Genomic DNA, 18,123 nt, shown 5'->3' with positions numbered 1-18,123 from the left:
ACGGTGGACATGTCTAGCTGAATCGAACTCAGAACTGTGCCAGACAATCAAAGTCATTTCAACTCAGGAACTGTTCTCACTTTGGTGACATAATCCAACATACTCTTATGTGCGGTTTCAGCCATGTATGCCTGTGTGACACGATTGTATATATTATTATTTTCACTATTTGCGAGTTGGTACAAGATTAAAGCAACCGTGTTCTATTACACTGAAGACATTTCTGTGTTTTTCGTCAGTCCTTGATTTTTGCACAAGTTCCTATCGTTAGAAATGATTGTGTATGCGCATGAGTTGAAGAGGATGTAATATTTCTGCTTCTTTGTGCGTGTCTGTGTGTGTGTATGGGTGCGTGCAGCAGGTGTAGTGTACATGTATGGTGCATTAAGCCTTATTTACTGCGCATATACACATATACATATATACATATATATGAAGGGTTTGTTTGCATAAACCGATAAGTCCATTTTTGATGATTTTGAAGTATGATCTCTGTCATAAAGTTCAAAATAATACCTTTTAAATGATATATTGGTCACTACATATAATGGTATATTTTTGAAGTTATGGTCAAAAGAAGCCAAATTTTTGTTATTATTCTCTCTATTTTTCTTGACCTTTAATCGCAAATATCTCCATTTGGCAAATATGGACTTATCGGTTTTTGCAAACAAACTCTTCATATAAATATATATATATATATATATATATATAGACTGTGAGAAGGGGTATCGACCTTTTACAGTACCAGTGTATGGCCTTCATTATTTATATATATATATATATATATATATATATATATATATATATATATATATATATAATATATATATATATAACATATACATTTACATGTATATAACAGTACATATGTAACGATATATACAGTGTGTGCATATTATATATATGTATGTATATATATATATTATATATAATATAATCCATACACACATGTATACACACATTTATGATTACACATATACTTGTGTAACTTTCCAATTTGGTAATATTCAGGTAGCAATCCAGTTAAACAAAGTATGATATAGCACTATTAACCCCTTCCTCAAATTCCCCAGATACATTTGTACTGCTTAACTTTAGAAAAAAAACAAAACAAATGCTATGATACAGAAGTAACATTTGACATATACATGTACTCACATACACACACACAAACATCAGCAAAGTAATTTCATGTAGGTTTCAAAGGAACAATGTACCACAGAGTTGATATGTGTATCATAATTTATACTTCTGCAATAACCATTCTCTATATGACACAATAATGTAACACATAACATAACAATGTGTAATGCAGTGCAGTGTTTCTGTAAAAACTTACACATACTACTAATAACATGTTCATGATTTGTGACCATCAGTACATTGTAAAAGTATTTTCATACCTGAAGCTATAATTCATACGCATACAGTTTGACACATTGCTCAATGCTTGGGAGGGGGAAAAGATTTATAAGAGTTAATTGCCTAAAAGGGTCTCATGAAGTAATGATTTTGTTATACTCTTTGAACACATTTACTTGATCTAGCCATCCAAATAGATCAAGAGTTTCAGGTGATTTTGATCAAATGTAAGTGAAACATCAGACATAATATCAATATCTGCCTCAGATTGGTTCTACAATGCACCAAAATCTAATTTATGCTCTACTGCCCTCACTACTATGCACAGTTGTCATGAACACTTCTCGATTTGATGATTACTCTCTGAAATTCACAGATGACTGCAATACTTTGGGGTAAAGTTCTAGCACACTATTTGCAGGATGGGCAGTGTTCACTCACACATAAAGATAATTGGATGGTGCATTTCTTCTTAACCCGTTGAGGACGAGTCCCGAGTAATGGGCAGGTGTCTATGGGAGATGCGTGTTGTAGCAAAATCAGTCCGTCCTCAACAGGCTAAGCATTACAGGGGTTCAAAATACATAGTCAGAAAAAGAATGTCCCATCATTTTGAAGTCGTCTTGTTCCATGTGTGAACATTTAATCAAAACCCATGATTAAATGTTCATACTTTGAGCAAGGCAACTTCAAAAAGATGAGACATTTTGTTTTTTCCAACTAACTCTGTAGCAATCAACTGATAACCACTTCAATAAACATCATTGTCATACAGAGAGATCAAATGCTGTAAAGTATTTTTTTTCACACACCTGCGATAACCACAAGTTATACGCTTTCATGGGGCAAGTCTGCAGTCATACAACTCATATGACACAATTCAAACATGTCTATAGCCAGGGCTCAACACTATTTTTTTTTTTTTTTTTTGTCTGGCCACTACAATCTTTCAATCTGAAATTCTGGTGGCCAGAAAATGATATGTAGTGGCCCAAAATAAAACCAAAAGTAACAATCCATTTGCCCAATCAAGCCAACAAATGATAAAATTTGGTAGTCTGGCACCATTTCTTTAGTGGCCCCGGGCCACCACTAATGTTGAACCCTGATATAGCAGAGATCTCATTTATGAGTCTGCTATAATCTACCCATATAAGAGATTACATGTGAAAGACCATGCACACAGCAGCCACCTGTGAAAAGCAACCAACATTAAACTTAAGTCCTCTCCAAGGGTTGTTGTCATATTCAAAAGGGGCACAAGGACTATCGATGAACTACAGGATTAAGCAAGGGAAAGAAGCAGAATTTACCAAGTTGGATAAATCAATCTCATTTGTAAATGTTCATAATGTAGTTGCGTTACATTTAATTGGACTTATTTCCACAACAGTTTGAAAGAAACACAGAACCAAATTTTACTGGCTATTTCATAATAAAAACGATGTTCACCCTTACCTGGGAAAAAAAGTACCTATGGAAGATAATTGTGACATTCAGCATGAAAATGCTTTTGACCAAAAAAAAAAAAAAAAAAAAAAAAATCCACATGTCAATTACTTCTACAACCACCAAATTCATCCTACAAGGAAAAGAAACTATGAACTGACTTTAATATATCATTCAGATTTGGAAAAACAAAACAAAATCACAAAACTTAATCCATCTAATGTGACCATATCTATTTGAATAAATAGGAGTTATACTGTAGCTTATCTTCACCTTCTTCTAATTTCTGACAATCATGAGGTTTCTAACTTACCATTTGTAGCATGAATCTAAACCAGATAGTTTACAAGCTATTATTTTCGCCTAGAGATATTTTTGCAAATGAGGAGGTCTCGGACATTTTTGCGAGATGTTGTTTTCGCAAATTGAAACCAAGGCTATCTTCAATGCACTATTAACCTAGCACATAGCAACATATTCGCGTGTTGTTAAGTTCGCGGTGCAACAGTGATTCGCAAATTCATGAAAATAACAGCTTAAATAGTAATATCTCAGGAAGAATGGCACATTAAAGTTTATGGTCCAATGTAAAAGTTGCAACAAAACTTATGTTTTCAACAATCAGAGCACAATACAGTGCACTCCTGTTATAGCAAAGTCCCCAGGACTGGCAGTTTTCTTCTGTTACAGTGAAATTTTGTAACAGCTGAACAGCTAAGCACATAAAGATATACAGTTGATAATTACAGTGATAGATTTTTACTTCATTGTAACAAGAATTTTGTTATAACCGTGTTCACTAAAACAGGAGTGCACTGTATGCAGTTTATAAACTGAACTAAGCAACAGAAAAATGAATATTCCAGGAAAGGACATCAACTTGGTAGTAAATACTTTTTTCATCACAATGCAAGTTAGTAAACTCTGTTTGTTTGCTTGCAAGATACATGTATACTGTACTACGTTTACAGCATGCTGATATTCCCAAGAATCATTCTATACTCTAACAACACTGTCATGTGTTCAATTGAATTTCAGTATATACCAGTCACACACTGGAATTTGGGATGTGTAATCATTATGAACAGGCAGCTACCAAGAAAGATGGAGCGAGTTAAGTACAGGATCGAGACAATGATGCATAAAATGGCACCTCATCCAGAAAGTCTCTGACTGAGAGAGCTTATGAACAAAATATACAGACACCAGAATTTACACATGAAAGAGTTGGTAGCTTTTGCTTCTCTATACAAAAAACAACAACAACATATTTGTGTGAATATCATTATAGTGATGTTGAACATCATGCATGGCTGGTGATTCTGTATTGTCTTTTCTTAAAAACAAGCGTGTGTATTAATATAGTCTTTGTGCATGGCTGACTAAATTTCTGTTACTTTGTCCAAGACAATGACATAATCATACTGTGATGACAAATCACATTCTAAACATCAAGGAATGCATTTGATTTATACTTTCGAAGTGATCATACAAGGTAAAATAAGTAAATATGCATTTCATCACCATACCTATAGCATGATGACTCAAAGGTGGACAGAACTATGCAGCGAGTATTTAATTTAGCTACATGCTGTACAGAGTACTGAATTGCAAACAGCTATCAGGAAGGTACATTGTGCAGGAAACAAGAACCATACATGCCAGTTGGTGTAAAGTTGACTGTTGCTAAATCACACAAAATATCAAAATCGTCACCGTGTAAACAGCAAATATCTGGACATTATTGCAAACGGAGAAAACCTGTACTTGCATGAAGCTATTGCATAACAATGATAATAACATGAAACAACTATAAATGTAACCCATCACCTAATAACCTTCAGACTAGTCAGGAAAGTACAACTTACGAGATGTGAAATGCCCTTTCTTCCAGCATTCTCTTCACTAACTAAATTACCATCCAGTAAAGCAAAATCTGTTCGGACAGTCTACCATGACACACTCTAAGATTAGTGCTACACTGGTAATTCATTTATAGTATACTCTTATTTATTTGTGGGTTAGCATGAAAATTGTGTAACTGGTAACTTGGAGTGGAATACATACCTGATTCTGTAAATGAATATATGCAAGATTTAAATGACTTTAACATGATGTAATAACATTGTATTAGCTCAGCCAATTGTTGATATTTTTGTTGATTACTGGTAAGCATCAGAGACTTTTAAGTTGCACAATATTGTTGCAGTCCATTTGAGTATCCTGGAAAATGGCAGTTTTAGTCAGATATGGTATTTAGTATACTAGGAGACTTGACAGAAACTTTGAACAGTTTTCACATCTCAATTCAAAATTAAGACAAAGCATAATTTTAACATTTACCATTCCTTTGATAAGTCATGTGGAGATAAAAATAGGACTTTGTACTTTAAAACCACAGCTACTTACTTTGAATATGTCCAACTAGGAAGCATAAATGCCTGAACATAATACTAATCCTATGCTTTGACACTGGAAATCTGGGGAATGGTACTGCACATGATAGCACAAATGACTCCAAGGGACCCTCCTCCCTTGGTTACCACATGATGATGATGATGATGATGATATTGAAGAGGAGGAGGAGAAGGGAGAGAAGTAAGAGAAATGAGAATGGGCCACACCCTTCTATCATCTCTGTAGTACGACCTTTTCATTGGAGTGAATGAGAACCACTTTCACTCATGAAGCCATAGCTACAGTGGGTTGACATATCCACAGTGTACAAGTTGACGGACTCTCGAAAGGCTTGTCGATACCAGTTGAAACAGTCAGGAAGCTGAGCGAGTGTGACCGAGAGGTCAGTACGATGTCACAAATGAGAATACCATGCCAGATTTAGGACAATGGCAAACTTGGGGTGAATGCATACTCACTTTGGGCAGAAAACGCGGGAGACAATGTCGCGTACATGCATACACTCAAACATATGTCATATGTAGCTGTCCACAGTGTTAGCGGGCAAGTGGTAAAGTCCCCAGTAGCTGTCCACAGTGTCACCGGGCAAGTGGTTAAAGTCCCCAGTGCGCAACTTGACAACACTGGGGGAAAGTCACGGGCGAATTCCCGCAAGATCCTTCCTCCTCTCGCCGGCAGCTGCTGTGCTACCTGGGCCTGCTCTTCTCAAAGTCCTCGATGGCATTCAGAATCCTCTGACGAGACTTCTTGGAGCTGACAGCACATGACACCAGGCTGCTGAGCTGCTTTGCCGAGTACTCCTGTCCACCGTAGAAATAGCAATATCAGGATAAGAAAAAAAGAAGAATGGTGGGGGTGGGGGTGTCAGTGATATAGAATCACGGAGGCTCATGGAGGACTTGGATTGTTTTTCCCTCTACTGGAAGAAAGAGGGGATAACACACGACGAGGGAAGGAAAACAACTAGACGAATAAGAATTTGGAAAATTGAAATATATGTATTAGATTTGTAGTGTAATGAGGTTTAAATTCATTATATTCTGTATGAAAGACATACCATATATCACAAGACATATTTTTGCATTACCAATCTCAGTATGTGTGAGCGGCATCATTTATTTGTAGAATGATTTTTGTCAGAATGCTACTGGTATTTACATTCTTTTTCTTTTCTGCCGGTGGAGGGTGAATTACTGTATTTTATCAGAGAATAAAGAATCTTGAGTGTTGAATGGCTGAGGATTACTTTGGGCTAGAGTGAGGGGAACGATGAGGTTGAGCGAGGATTTCAACGGATGTAAATAATAAAATAGGCAGACACATGTTTCTCTTATTCCATTAGGGGTGTTGACTGACTGATCATCATGTTTGTCATATTCCTGTCTATGATCTACAGTAAGAATTACTTGATTGCTCTTTTCCCACAATGTGATCATCTTCACAAGTACTACTCTCATTTTACTCGAATGAAAGATCTTAAAATTAAGAGGCACTAGTACCTGCTCACATTTACATTGTTATTTTTGTTTCCCTAGGGAAAACAGACATTCAGGCTCTTGGCTCTGTAAGGTTGTTTCAAACCAGTTTCCATGGCAATATATGGCTTTGACATCATATTTTAGTTCTCTATCAAAGGTAGCATGATGACTCCGTTGATTTCACTTTGCCACATGCTATACAGTATGTCCCCAAAAACAATTAAACGGAACCCTCTGCATTAATATTTTAAAAGTAGTGAATCAATCCAAATACAAATTCAGGGTATGAAACTAAAACTCCTTGGCCACATCTTACAGAAAACCCCATTTGATTTGCTTCAGTGGTCAAAGAGAAATGAGGAATTTTGTAGAGGATATCAGGAATCTCTTCCCTCCAAGTTCTGTCTATTGTATTCACACACAAAAGCATCAAATTTCTCTGTGACCTCTTAACCAAATTGAAAGGGGTTTTCGGCAAAATAGAGCTAAGATGTTATATTTTAATACCCTGAAGTAGCATTTAGACAGTTTAATCATATTGGGTGTTATCAATGCGACAATTTGATTGTATTTTTTTTTTTTTTTTTTTTTTTTTTTTGGGGGGGGGGGGGGGGGGGGGGGGACATACTGTATATAGAGTCCACATTGATGGATAACAAACCTTGTGTTCCTTCACCCAGAGTTCTATGTCTGTCTCAGACAGGTAGTAGGCCTTCACGTAGGCTTCCACATAATCACGGTCCGGAACGGGTCTAAGCACAAACAAGTCAAAAGAACAGAAAGACTGCAATTCAACACTGTGTCACGGTCAACTGAAGTCATTACTTAGGCAGGTCTCGAAGAATATATTTGGTGATTTTTTTAAATGAAATATGCAGCTTACTGCTCTACAAAAGATCTCTGTATAACACAAAAGAAATCTTTACTTTTTCAAAAGTCCCACAGCAGCAGGTCTTAATAATAAAAATCAGCACTTCTCATGCTTTGATTTATTATGTTGTATTTTGTTTGCTTAGTTTTCTTTTGGGAAGAGCAGATGCCAATATATATAGCTTATAGTAAATTTTGTCTAAGTGTATGTGAGCAAATTCAGGGGTAATCAGTTTTGAGTTTTGGGGTGATACGAGATTTTAAATAAGCAAAAAGCCTCACACGAACACAGCTATCTTCCCAGCTTGTGCTGTAGCAAAACATGATATTATCACCACATCTAATTTGCATACATATGAAATCGCAACCAAGTCTGCTGTTTCACATAAAACAAAGAAATGCAGAACTTTCATTTCCTGTCTGACTGAATCGACACTCCTGCTGCTGCATAGGTCACATTCTTACTCTATCAAAAAGTTTAAAAGTAACATTCTGTGCATGAGGTAATTTGAAAAAAAAAAAAAAAGATCATTAGACACAGAGTTCGAATGGGTAATGTCATGGACAGCACCTGAATGGTTGTGTTACGTTGGAGTAAAAGAATATTCTAAACATTCAAGGGTGCTTGATAACAAACAAGAGACCCGTGGGTCTAGTGCTCACCTGAGTATTGCAAGTTCACCTTTCACGCAGTCACTAATCTTCATTATTTACAGCTCTACCAAAATTTGACCAGGCATTCTCAAGTAGAAGATGAAAATGTAAAATAAGGGCCCCCTTTTTTAAGATTCCTAAATTTGGGGGGATTGAGGGTCCCCCTGGGGCCCCCGGGTGGGGTATGGTGCCCATTTTAATAAACTGAGATCCTAACCCTCTAGGGATGATACCTGCCAAGTTTGGTGAAAATCGGTCTTGCGGTTTTTACGAAGAAGATGAAAATGTGCAATTTAGGCCCCTATTTGGACCTCCCAACCCCTCCCCTCTACCCCCAAGAGGGGCACCCCTGGATCTACTATGAACAAACTTGAAACTACAGTAATTAATGTACTAACTCATAGTATTATCTTAGCTCTAGATCACTTCTGATTCTAGAGAAGATTCCTTAATTTTGGGGAGGTTTGGGCCCCTTGGGGCCCTCCAGGTGGGACTCGGTGCCCATTTGAACAAATTGAAATCCTATACCCCTAGGGATACTACCTGCCAAGTTTGGTGAAAATCGGTCATGGGATTCTCAAGAAGAAGATGAAAAGGTACAATTTAGGCCCCTTTAGGACCCCTCCCCACTACCCTCGCTGGGTCCCAAGGGGGGGGGGGGGGGGGGGGGCACCCCTGATTCCGCCATGAACAAACTTGAAACTACAGTCATCGATGTCCTAACTTATAGTATTAACTTACAGCTGTAGCTCTATCACTTCTGGTTCTAGAGAAGAAGATTTTTAAAGATTTCTTAATTTGGGGGGGTTTGGGCCCCCCTGGGGCCCCCACAACAAACTTAAAACTACAGTCATCAATGTAATAACTCATAGTATCATCTTAGCTCTATCACTTCTGGTTCTAGAGAAGATGATTTTTAAAGATTAATTAATTTTGGGGGGTTGGGCCCCATGGGAGCCCCCTGGGTGGGGCAGGGTGCTCATTTTAACAAATTGAGATCCTAACCCCCTAGGGATACTGCCTGCCAAGTTTGGTGAAAATGGGTTATGGGGTTCTCAAGAAGAAGATGAAAATGTACAATTTGCAAATTGTACACCCCATTAGGACCCCTCCCCACCCCCTTCCCCTGGGTCCCAAGGGGGGCACCCCTGATTCCGCCATGAACAAACTTGAAACCACAGTCATCAATGTCCTAACTCATAGTATTAACGTAGCTCTATCACTTCTGGTTCTAGAGAAGAAGATTTTTAAAGATTCCTTAATTTTGGGGGGTTTGGGCCCCCCCCCCCCCCCCCCCGGGGCCCCCAGGGTGGGGCATGGTGCCTATTTTAACAAACTGAGATCCTAACTCCCTAGGGATGCTACCTGCCAAGTTTGGTAAAAATCGGTCTTGCGGTTTTCAAGAAGAAAATGAAAGTATAAAAAGTTTACGCATGAACCACGACAGATGACGCACGACGGACTACGAACGACAGACGCCGGACGAAGAACGATCGCAATAGCTCACTTGAGCCTTCGGCTCAGGTGAGCTGAAAAGCAAGTTGGATTACGAACAAGAGGGTGATATCACGCTTGTACATCTGTTTGGCTTCAATGGTCCAACTTTTGGGGTCATTTGAACCATCCCCGAGTACAAAAATGATGATGAATTCATCACAGCCCATTTGAGCCTGGCGATGCTCTTCAATTCATCAGAAGCCAGAGAAAGAGAGTCATAAACTCACTTGACTTGAGCGATGCCTTCAATCTTGATGAGGAACTGCTGGAAGTCAAGCTGCATCAGGGCCCTTCCCTCATTACTGCACTTCTTGGCACTGGCAAAGCTGGCGGGATTGAAGACAAAGAGGGCGCTAGAAACATTTACCGCAACAGCAGAAATTTTGGCAAAATTCATTTTTCTTGTGCTAGGCCCATTTCAGAGAACTTTGTTCATTTGCAAGCACTCTGATGAGAATACAGAGACTCCAACTCTCCTATTTTCGACGGGAGATCTCCCGCCGAAAACCCATTTTTGCAAAATCTCCCATTCTCCCGCTTGAGATTTAATTTCTCCCGCCCTGGCTCTGTGTCTCCCATCGGAAAGGATTTCTTACTTATTGCTATTGTATGTTGAAAAGATAAGCCTTAGATAGCACCAGAGAGCATCTAGAACCCTAGGAACTTGGCGCTTCGCACACATCAACTTGGAGTCTCCCGTTTGCTAGGGGTTTCAGGCGGGAAAATCTCCAGATCAGAAGGTGCTTTGGGTTGGAGTCTCTGGGAATATTTCTTTCTCACTGCATATCTTGGTACAAATAGTGTGAAAATTGTGACAGCAACCACTATTCAGATATGAAAATAAGGAATATAAAAGGATTTGGGTTGTTTTCACAAGTGTGCAATAAGTCAATTTTGATGATGAGGATATTATCGGTTTTGTTGTTATCATCATCATGATTATCATTATCATTATTTTAACAGTAATGATGATTAAGATCCTCATTGCCAACATCATCATCAAAAGAAGAAGAAGTGAAGTCATTATTATACAAGCTGTTCCATCAGTAGGTCTATTTGGAGTTCATATGTGTACCAACTATTTCAGCATCATCATCATCATTATCATCATTTGGTAAATAAACAGTGTATCTTAATGGCATAAAGCACTCACCCCTCAACTAAGATCCTATTTGCCAGACGAATGACATGCTCCCACAGCACACGGTGAGCTTCCATGGGGATTGGTACTCTCCTAATGGCAAGAAGAAGAAGAAAAAAAGGATACCAATGCCTACTGTCCACTTGAAGTCAACTTAAATCTAACATTAAAAAAAATGCTATGTATCTCTCCAATACGAACAAAAGTTTCATATGTTTTTGCAAACAACAAAAACAAAACAAGATATTAGTAACAACCAAACATGCAATATTGGGGTTGTGATGTCATCACTACACATGTCTCTTATTGACCTGTCCTGTACGTGAATACAGGTAGCAATGACAACCTTTAGAAGAGGGGTCATAGTTGATAGATTATCTACCACAAACAGATTTTTGTATGTTGGTGTATAAACCACTGGGAGGGAAGTGAGGCGATAACATCACTGTCTGTTCAACTTTGTCATATACAAATGATGCACAGGATAGAGTGCGTTAGTGTAGGCGTATAGCTCGAGGGTATTTACAATTGTGAAACATGCACGAGGCGAAGCCGAGTGCATGTTGCACTACATTGTAAATACCCGAGAGTGAGCTACGCCTCCACTAACGCCACAAAATAATCCTGTGCATCATTTGTTTTATAAAATGGGTCGAAAATTTGAAAACTAACAGCATTTGTCAGCGTTTTTCACGTACTTTTGTGGGTCAAGACGTCCGAGGATGTTCGTCCCAAACATTTACGCACGTCGCACTCGGAAATCCCGCACATGTAAGTACTGTACGTATAAGCGTATACGTACGCCACATGATTGTTGTGTACAAGAAAGGCCGGCTGGCAGCCCGAACGAGAAGTTGTTTACAGGATTGACAGCGCGTATGGTAGCGCGCGACGCACTTGTAACAACTGATTAAGTGCGCATTGCTAGTGTAAACATTGTGACGTCAGTGACTTTACGCTTTTTTGCAAGGCCGTGCATGATAGTAAAAATTAATGCACGCACACGTGACTCATTTCAGCGCTTCCAATTGGCTACATTCTTGAACCCATTTTATAAAAGTTCTTATGACCACTATCAATATCATGGTGAAAATATGTCAAACTTTGAAATTGCAGAATTTTCTTATCTTATGGCAAAATTTGATGAAATTTCTATAATTCTGTTTGCCAGAGTTTACCCCTTTTTTACTGGAGATGGCATAAATATGGTGTGGAATTGTACTTTGGGAAGATGCAATACACACAGATTCAGCTAAGACATTGCATTCTTCTATAAAAATAAAACTCTCCATGCATTTGCATTATCAGCATAATTATTACGCAAGATTAGGTGGACAGGTGTATGATACAAATTACCATCACAACAATGTCCCCATATCCCAGCTGGCAGTTTGTATTCAATTTCATTTGCAAAATCTCACAAACTTTGAATTTAATTGTGAAAACCTTGACAGAATCTGGTGTATAGAGGGCGCTCTAAACTATCTCTTTGGTAAGAAGCAATGCTATTAATGATCTTACTTGTTCATGAGGTCCAGCCTGCTACTAAATCCACTCATGTCCTGTGGAGAGGAATTTAAGAGTACATGTACGAGGAGCAAAAATGATTAAAATTCCATGTTTTCAATCTATCATTTAAAATTTCCTACAAATTTAAAAAAAGTCTGATGTCTTCATCCACTGAATTAAAGAGATACAATGTAAAAACTTACAAACACGACCATATCATTTACCTCAACTAAATGCTTCTCCTTTACACTTGTATGTCATTCATTCGATCAATGATGGAAAATTGGATGAGTTGATACTTACAACTACTACAATATGTATTTCTCTTTCAAACATTAAGTATTTTCCACTGTGAATTTTACAATTTGCAGAATCAGAGAAGATCCCGATTTGCAAAATGATATCCTCTCGAAATATAATGCATATCAATGCATATAAATACATATACACAAAATATATTTGTAATTTAAGGAGTATTCCAGACCAGTTAAATGTACATCTGAAAGGAAAGAGCAAAATCTTAGAAACATAACGTTGTAAATTTGATTCAAAATTGGATAAAAATTAATTGAACAAGGAAAAGTAGAAATTACGCGATGCGTAATATATGTCCCCGTCGGAAGTAGCATTTTGTAGCAAAATGTGCAATATAAGTCAACAATCAAGGTCAAAGGTCAAAGAAGTCAAAGGTCAACATACTGTGTAGAAGTTTTGAAGCCCTCACCTGGTGCCATCACATAAAGCAAACGGAATCGAAATCGGGTTAGAAATGGCGAAGGAGTAGCATTTTGTAGCAAAATGTACAAGCTAGGTCAAAAATCAAGGTCAAAGGTCAAAGAAGTCAAAGGTCAACATTCTGTGTAGAAGTTTTGAAGCCCTCACCTAGTGCCATCACATAAAGCAAACGGAATCGAAATCGGGTTAGAAATGGCGAAGGAGTAGCATTTTGTAGCAAAATGTACAATATAGGTCAAAAATCAAGGTCAAAGGTCAAAGAAGTCAAAAGTCAAAATTCTGTGTAGAAGTTTTGAAGCCCTCACCTAGTGCCATCACATAATGCAAACGGAATCGAAATCGGGTTAGAAATGGCGCAGGAGTAGCATTTTGTAGCAAAATGTACAATATAGGTCAAAAATCAAGGTCAAAGGTCAAAGAAGTCAAAAGTCAAAATTCTGTGTAGAAGTTTTGAAGCCCTCACCTAGTGCCATCACATAAAGCAAACGGAATCGAAATCGGGTTAGAAATGGCAAAGGAGAGCATTTTGTAGCAAAATGTACAATATAGGTCAAAGGTCAAGGTCAAAGGTCACGACTGAAATTCTGTGTAGAAGTTTCAAAGCTCCCATGTAGTGCTATCATATAAAGCAAACAGAATCAAAATTGGCTCATAAATGACAGAGAAGTAGCAAATTGAACATTTTGATCACACACGGACGCACAGACGGACGGACGCACGGACGGACGGACGCACAGACACACACACGTACGGAGCCCGTTTCATAGTCCCCTGCTCGAACTCGTTCGGCGGGGACAATTATAGATTTGTGAGGTTTTACTAATTTTTGCCCACCAGTTCTCAACGCCTAATATTAATATGCAAATGAGTAAAATGTCATGTACACAAGACTGACGAATATACAATTTTTCTGCTGCTAAAGTGTACAAAACACCAAACAGTAAGGTTAATCCTGGCTTTACGGTAATGATCAGTCAGCTGTACTGTATTAGGATTCCAGAATGGGGCATATTTGATTTTAAAAACACAATAAAAAATAGCAATTTTATGATTTTGTTACAAATGCTGTTGGCATGCTGTGAGGTGATGACACAATCAAGTCACTCATTTGCATATTCATAGTCACTGTGTAATAATTGTTTTCTGAAAATTAGCAAAACTTTACAATTTCATAACTTCTCAAATCTTCATCCAGTTTTGATCAAATTTTTGCCTTTGTGCTCATTAAACTTCACTCATTCTATTCAGACTTAAGTTTTACAGGTCCAAAATTAAATAAATAAATTAATGATAAGTATTATTTTAAATTACTAAGAGTTTGTGTTTTAAGCCAAATTTGTACAGAATTTTAAGTTCTTACTCATGCCTTGGTGATCTTTCCAGATATTAAACTGAATGTAGACATTGTCTTGTTTTTGTTTCTCTCCATTTCTTTGTCATGCCTATCTTTAGTTTTATTTCCTGTCTGTTCCGTCCCTGCTTTCGTTTTTTGTCCTTGTCATAGTCCTTTTTTTATTTTCTGATTATTTCGCCCGACGTCAGGATATTAAAATTTTCATACATAAAGTCCTTGACGGATCATGAGATGCCCTCACCTTCTAGAGTAATTCACAAATTTTACAAGCTACGCTTTTCTTGTGAATTCCTCTTTTCCATGTAGAGTTACAAATTAAGATCGCTTACTTGTTTATTTATCTAAAAACCAAAGTTGATATCATTATAATATTGTATTCATGTTTTGTTGAAACTTACGTGATTCAAAGTTTCTTAAAATATTACGTACTCATGTAAGCATTTTGTATATTTCTTTATATGGAAATAAAGTCATTTTGAATTGAATTGAATTGAATTGAATTGAATTGAATTGGCCTTTTAGCTGACCTGTAGCAGAGCATCCACATAGTGGCTGTGCTGAGACATGATGTCCCTGATGTCCCACTTGACCGTCATCATCAGCTGCAGGATGCGGTCATAGTCCATGCAGCGGGAGGCCACGCCCCGGTAGATGGGCTTCCGCAGGTCGCTGGCCACGCTGACCGTCTGTTGGATGACCAGAAGGAAAACTAGTCATGCTCATCAAAAGGAACCACAAGAGGAAACACTGGTCTGCCTGAATAACAGTGGGTCTCTCTGCCGTGTCACAACTTTCCGGGCAAGCCTTGTATGCGACTTGCGAAGAACAATTTTTACTACCCAGAGGTCCCCGCAGATGACCCGCACATGACAGTACCTAGCACGTACTGTATCTCACCCGTAGCCGCGCGGAGGTGCGCACGCAAATCTTTTTACCTGCGACCATGTTTAGGCCCTGTCACACCTTTCCGGGCAAGCTACGCGGGCTTGTTGCGTGTAGGGATTTTCCAGCATACCGGACAATTTCTGAGGGCGGACAAGGATTTGGGCGAGTCAGTGCATGTGTCTTACTTGCTGGACGCGTTCTACTTAAATTCTACTTGCGGGCATGCTGTGTGGCCTGTGTACCAGTCGCGTGGGGGCTGACAACTTAGTGAAGGAATTCCTCTGAAGGTATGGCAGAAGTCCCACAGAATGTCATTATCTTGGCTGCATACCGGGACTGCTAAGTATACAATGTACCTGCGTGGGAGTTGCCTGCGAGGTGCTGCCGCTAAGGGCCTCCTACTGGCACTCTGCGTGGACCTCTCCGGGCATCCCCGCCACTCACCTAGAATAAGTTTTGGTCATGCTCAAAACTTGGCTCCGGTTAAATTGGACTTGCGTGCGCACCTCCGGGTGACTACAGGCGAGATACGCGCTAGGTACCGTCAGGTGCGGACCAACTGTGGAGAGATCCGGGTAGCAAATTTGTTGCCCCGCAAGTCAAGCCGCAAAACTTCCCCAGATACGGTATGACAAGGCCTTGAGCATGCTCAAAACTTGTTCCAAGTGAGTCGTGGGGGTTCGCTCGCAGAGGTACACGCAGAACACCAGTAGGAGACTCTTACCAGCAGCATCTCGCAGGCAACTCCAACGCAGGTACTTCTCAGTACCCGTAAAGTCATTCATAACAGAAAACGGATCGGTTTCAAAGCTCTCACGCAGGTCAAATGGAATACACGAAAGTAGGAGGTAAGTAGCATGCACCCGCGGAAAATTCTCCTGCATGCTGGAAAATCCCTCCTCGCAACAAGCCCGCGTAGCTTGCCCAGAAAGGTGTGCCACGGCCTTTAATAGATGCCCCAAGTTCTGTTTTGGGCTAAATGAGGTACTGCCCTCATAGAACAAAAAACAATGACTAAAATTTTAGTCAACTTTGGGCTTTTGGCACCTATTTGCATGCAGAGGTTAAGTCATGGAGTATGGACAAGTGTGATTTGGTGTAAAACCATGTAATAAGGTCATTTGGCTGAGAAAGAAGGAATTTCATAATCATGATAATATATGAAAGTTTATCATCTTCACTATCTCCTATCCAAACCTGAAAAAGGCCAATACTTTGAAATTCTGAACTTTTTGGATTTAACTACAAGCATGTTGATATGGCATTCTGAATAGACCTATTGACTTAAATTCCAAAAACTTTGTTTGAATAAAATCAATGGAATATTTTCATTTGGAAGCCTTTATATTTTGTTGTGGGTTGGGATTTTGTTTTGTTTTTTTTGTTTTTGAAAATATTAATGTTCCAACATCAGAACAACTAGGTTGGGCAAGTTCTTCTTTAATAGCCCGTTGAGGAGTCGTCTTGAGTATACTCGGGCAGGTGTCTATGGGAAATGCGTGTTATAGCAAAATCAGTCCATCCTCAATGGGTTAAAACCCTCCTGGTTACAGGTGAAAAATGGTTTACCTGAGAATAAAACTGCTGAAGGAATGCTTTCTTGCTCGCTGGAATGACAGCTTCAAGGTGGGGCTGAAGCAACTCAAACTGGCTGGCAAGGAAGATTCTGTCGGTAACAAAAAATACAAATAAAAAGGTATTCCCTGTCAGATGGTGCAATACAAGTTGAAATTAACACACTCACAAGAAAAAAAAAATGCTCGAACACATTTGATTCCAGCAATAACAGTACAGAACTGATATTACGAGCATACTGCTTGCTTGCACAGTACCTCTATACAAAGAAAACACTTATCTGGACAATCCTTTACATTGTACAATGCATGTAGCTGCCAATCTGCAATCAAATCTCTGAGGGCAAATTTACGGTATGTTTTGTCTTTCAGTTTGATAATGATATAAGGAATCATTTCCCAATTTCCTAGTCAAGCATGAAAAAGGAAAATATTGGCATGGGAAATAAAGGAGAACGTAGGGACCAAATGTACGACAATGAAATACCTGTACACAAATTTACGATTAATCTGAGTAAGCATCTCAAGAATCCTCTATTCTTTTCACTGTTCCATCAACAGTCTGTGAACAACACCTTCAAATGCTGAAAATAAAATGACAAAGCAGTTCCAGGATTTTAGATGAAGGCAATGAAAGTAATGAAACAGTGCTGTGAAAAATTCATACAAATATCCATATATTGGAATGACGAGATATGACTACAGTGTACCTACTGGACTATCAATACGTGATCTGAAAAGGGGAGAGGGGAGGGTGTCCAAAACCATCCCTTCAAACATGGCCATCCTGGTCAACTTAGTCTGGCTAACCAATTGCTATGCCATTTTATATTGCATGTATAACATAATTGAATGCATGATAAACTGCAACAAAATATTTGATATAAGGCACCATAAACTGAAGAAAATGTTTGATGACAAATAAGCTAGGTAAAATAAATATTAGGGAAACCTGACATAACTTTCAAAAAATGGAAGCTAGTCGAACCTTGATAAAAATATGATGAGATAGATCATCACAATGATCTTGTAATATGACAGTCACATGACCAAAACTGATTGATTTCAAGGACTAACAGGTCATTTTGTATTAGATATCACTGATATCTAAAGAAGTGTTAACTGTGATGGTTCTAAGAGGTACTGTTCGGGGTATTAATCCTACGAGAATTTACTGCTATCTGCAGTGACAAG

The 18,123-nt window shown here is 38.6% G+C and overlaps 1 protein-coding gene across 1 annotated transcript in view; it reads right to left on the bottom strand.

Annotated features, from left to right (window-relative positions):
• Positions 1-5,918: 5,918 nt before the first annotated feature.
• Positions 5,919-18,123, bottom strand: part of LOC139733290 (syndetin-like) — a gene marked incomplete at its 5' end in the record, with an annotated part of 35,476 nt that continues 23,271 nt past the window's right edge. Inside the window, 7 exons of the mRNA XM_071644126.1 lie at positions 5,919-6,032; positions 7,372-7,462; positions 9,959-10,057; positions 10,885-10,965; positions 12,394-12,434; positions 14,998-15,156; positions 16,925-17,021. Of these exons, the coding sequence (XP_071500227.1) occupies positions 5,919-6,032; positions 7,372-7,462; positions 9,959-10,057; positions 10,885-10,965; positions 12,394-12,434; positions 14,998-15,156; positions 16,925-17,021 (682 nt within the window). The remainder of the gene's footprint in view (positions 6,033-7,371; positions 7,463-9,958; positions 10,058-10,884; positions 10,966-12,393; positions 12,435-14,997; positions 15,157-16,924; positions 17,022-18,123) is intronic.

The sequence above is a fragment of the Diadema antillarum genome, unplaced genomic scaffold, assembly GCF_040938485.1.
Source record: "Diadema antillarum isolate AM-2024a unplaced genomic scaffold, OU_Dant_1.0 seq00000467_RagTag, whole genome shotgun sequence".
Lineage (NCBI taxonomy): Eukaryota > Metazoa > Echinodermata > Echinoidea > Diadematoida > Diadematidae > Diadema > Diadema antillarum.
Note: the sequence above shows the minus strand (reverse complement) of the source record. Positions and strands in the feature narration are given on the sequence as shown.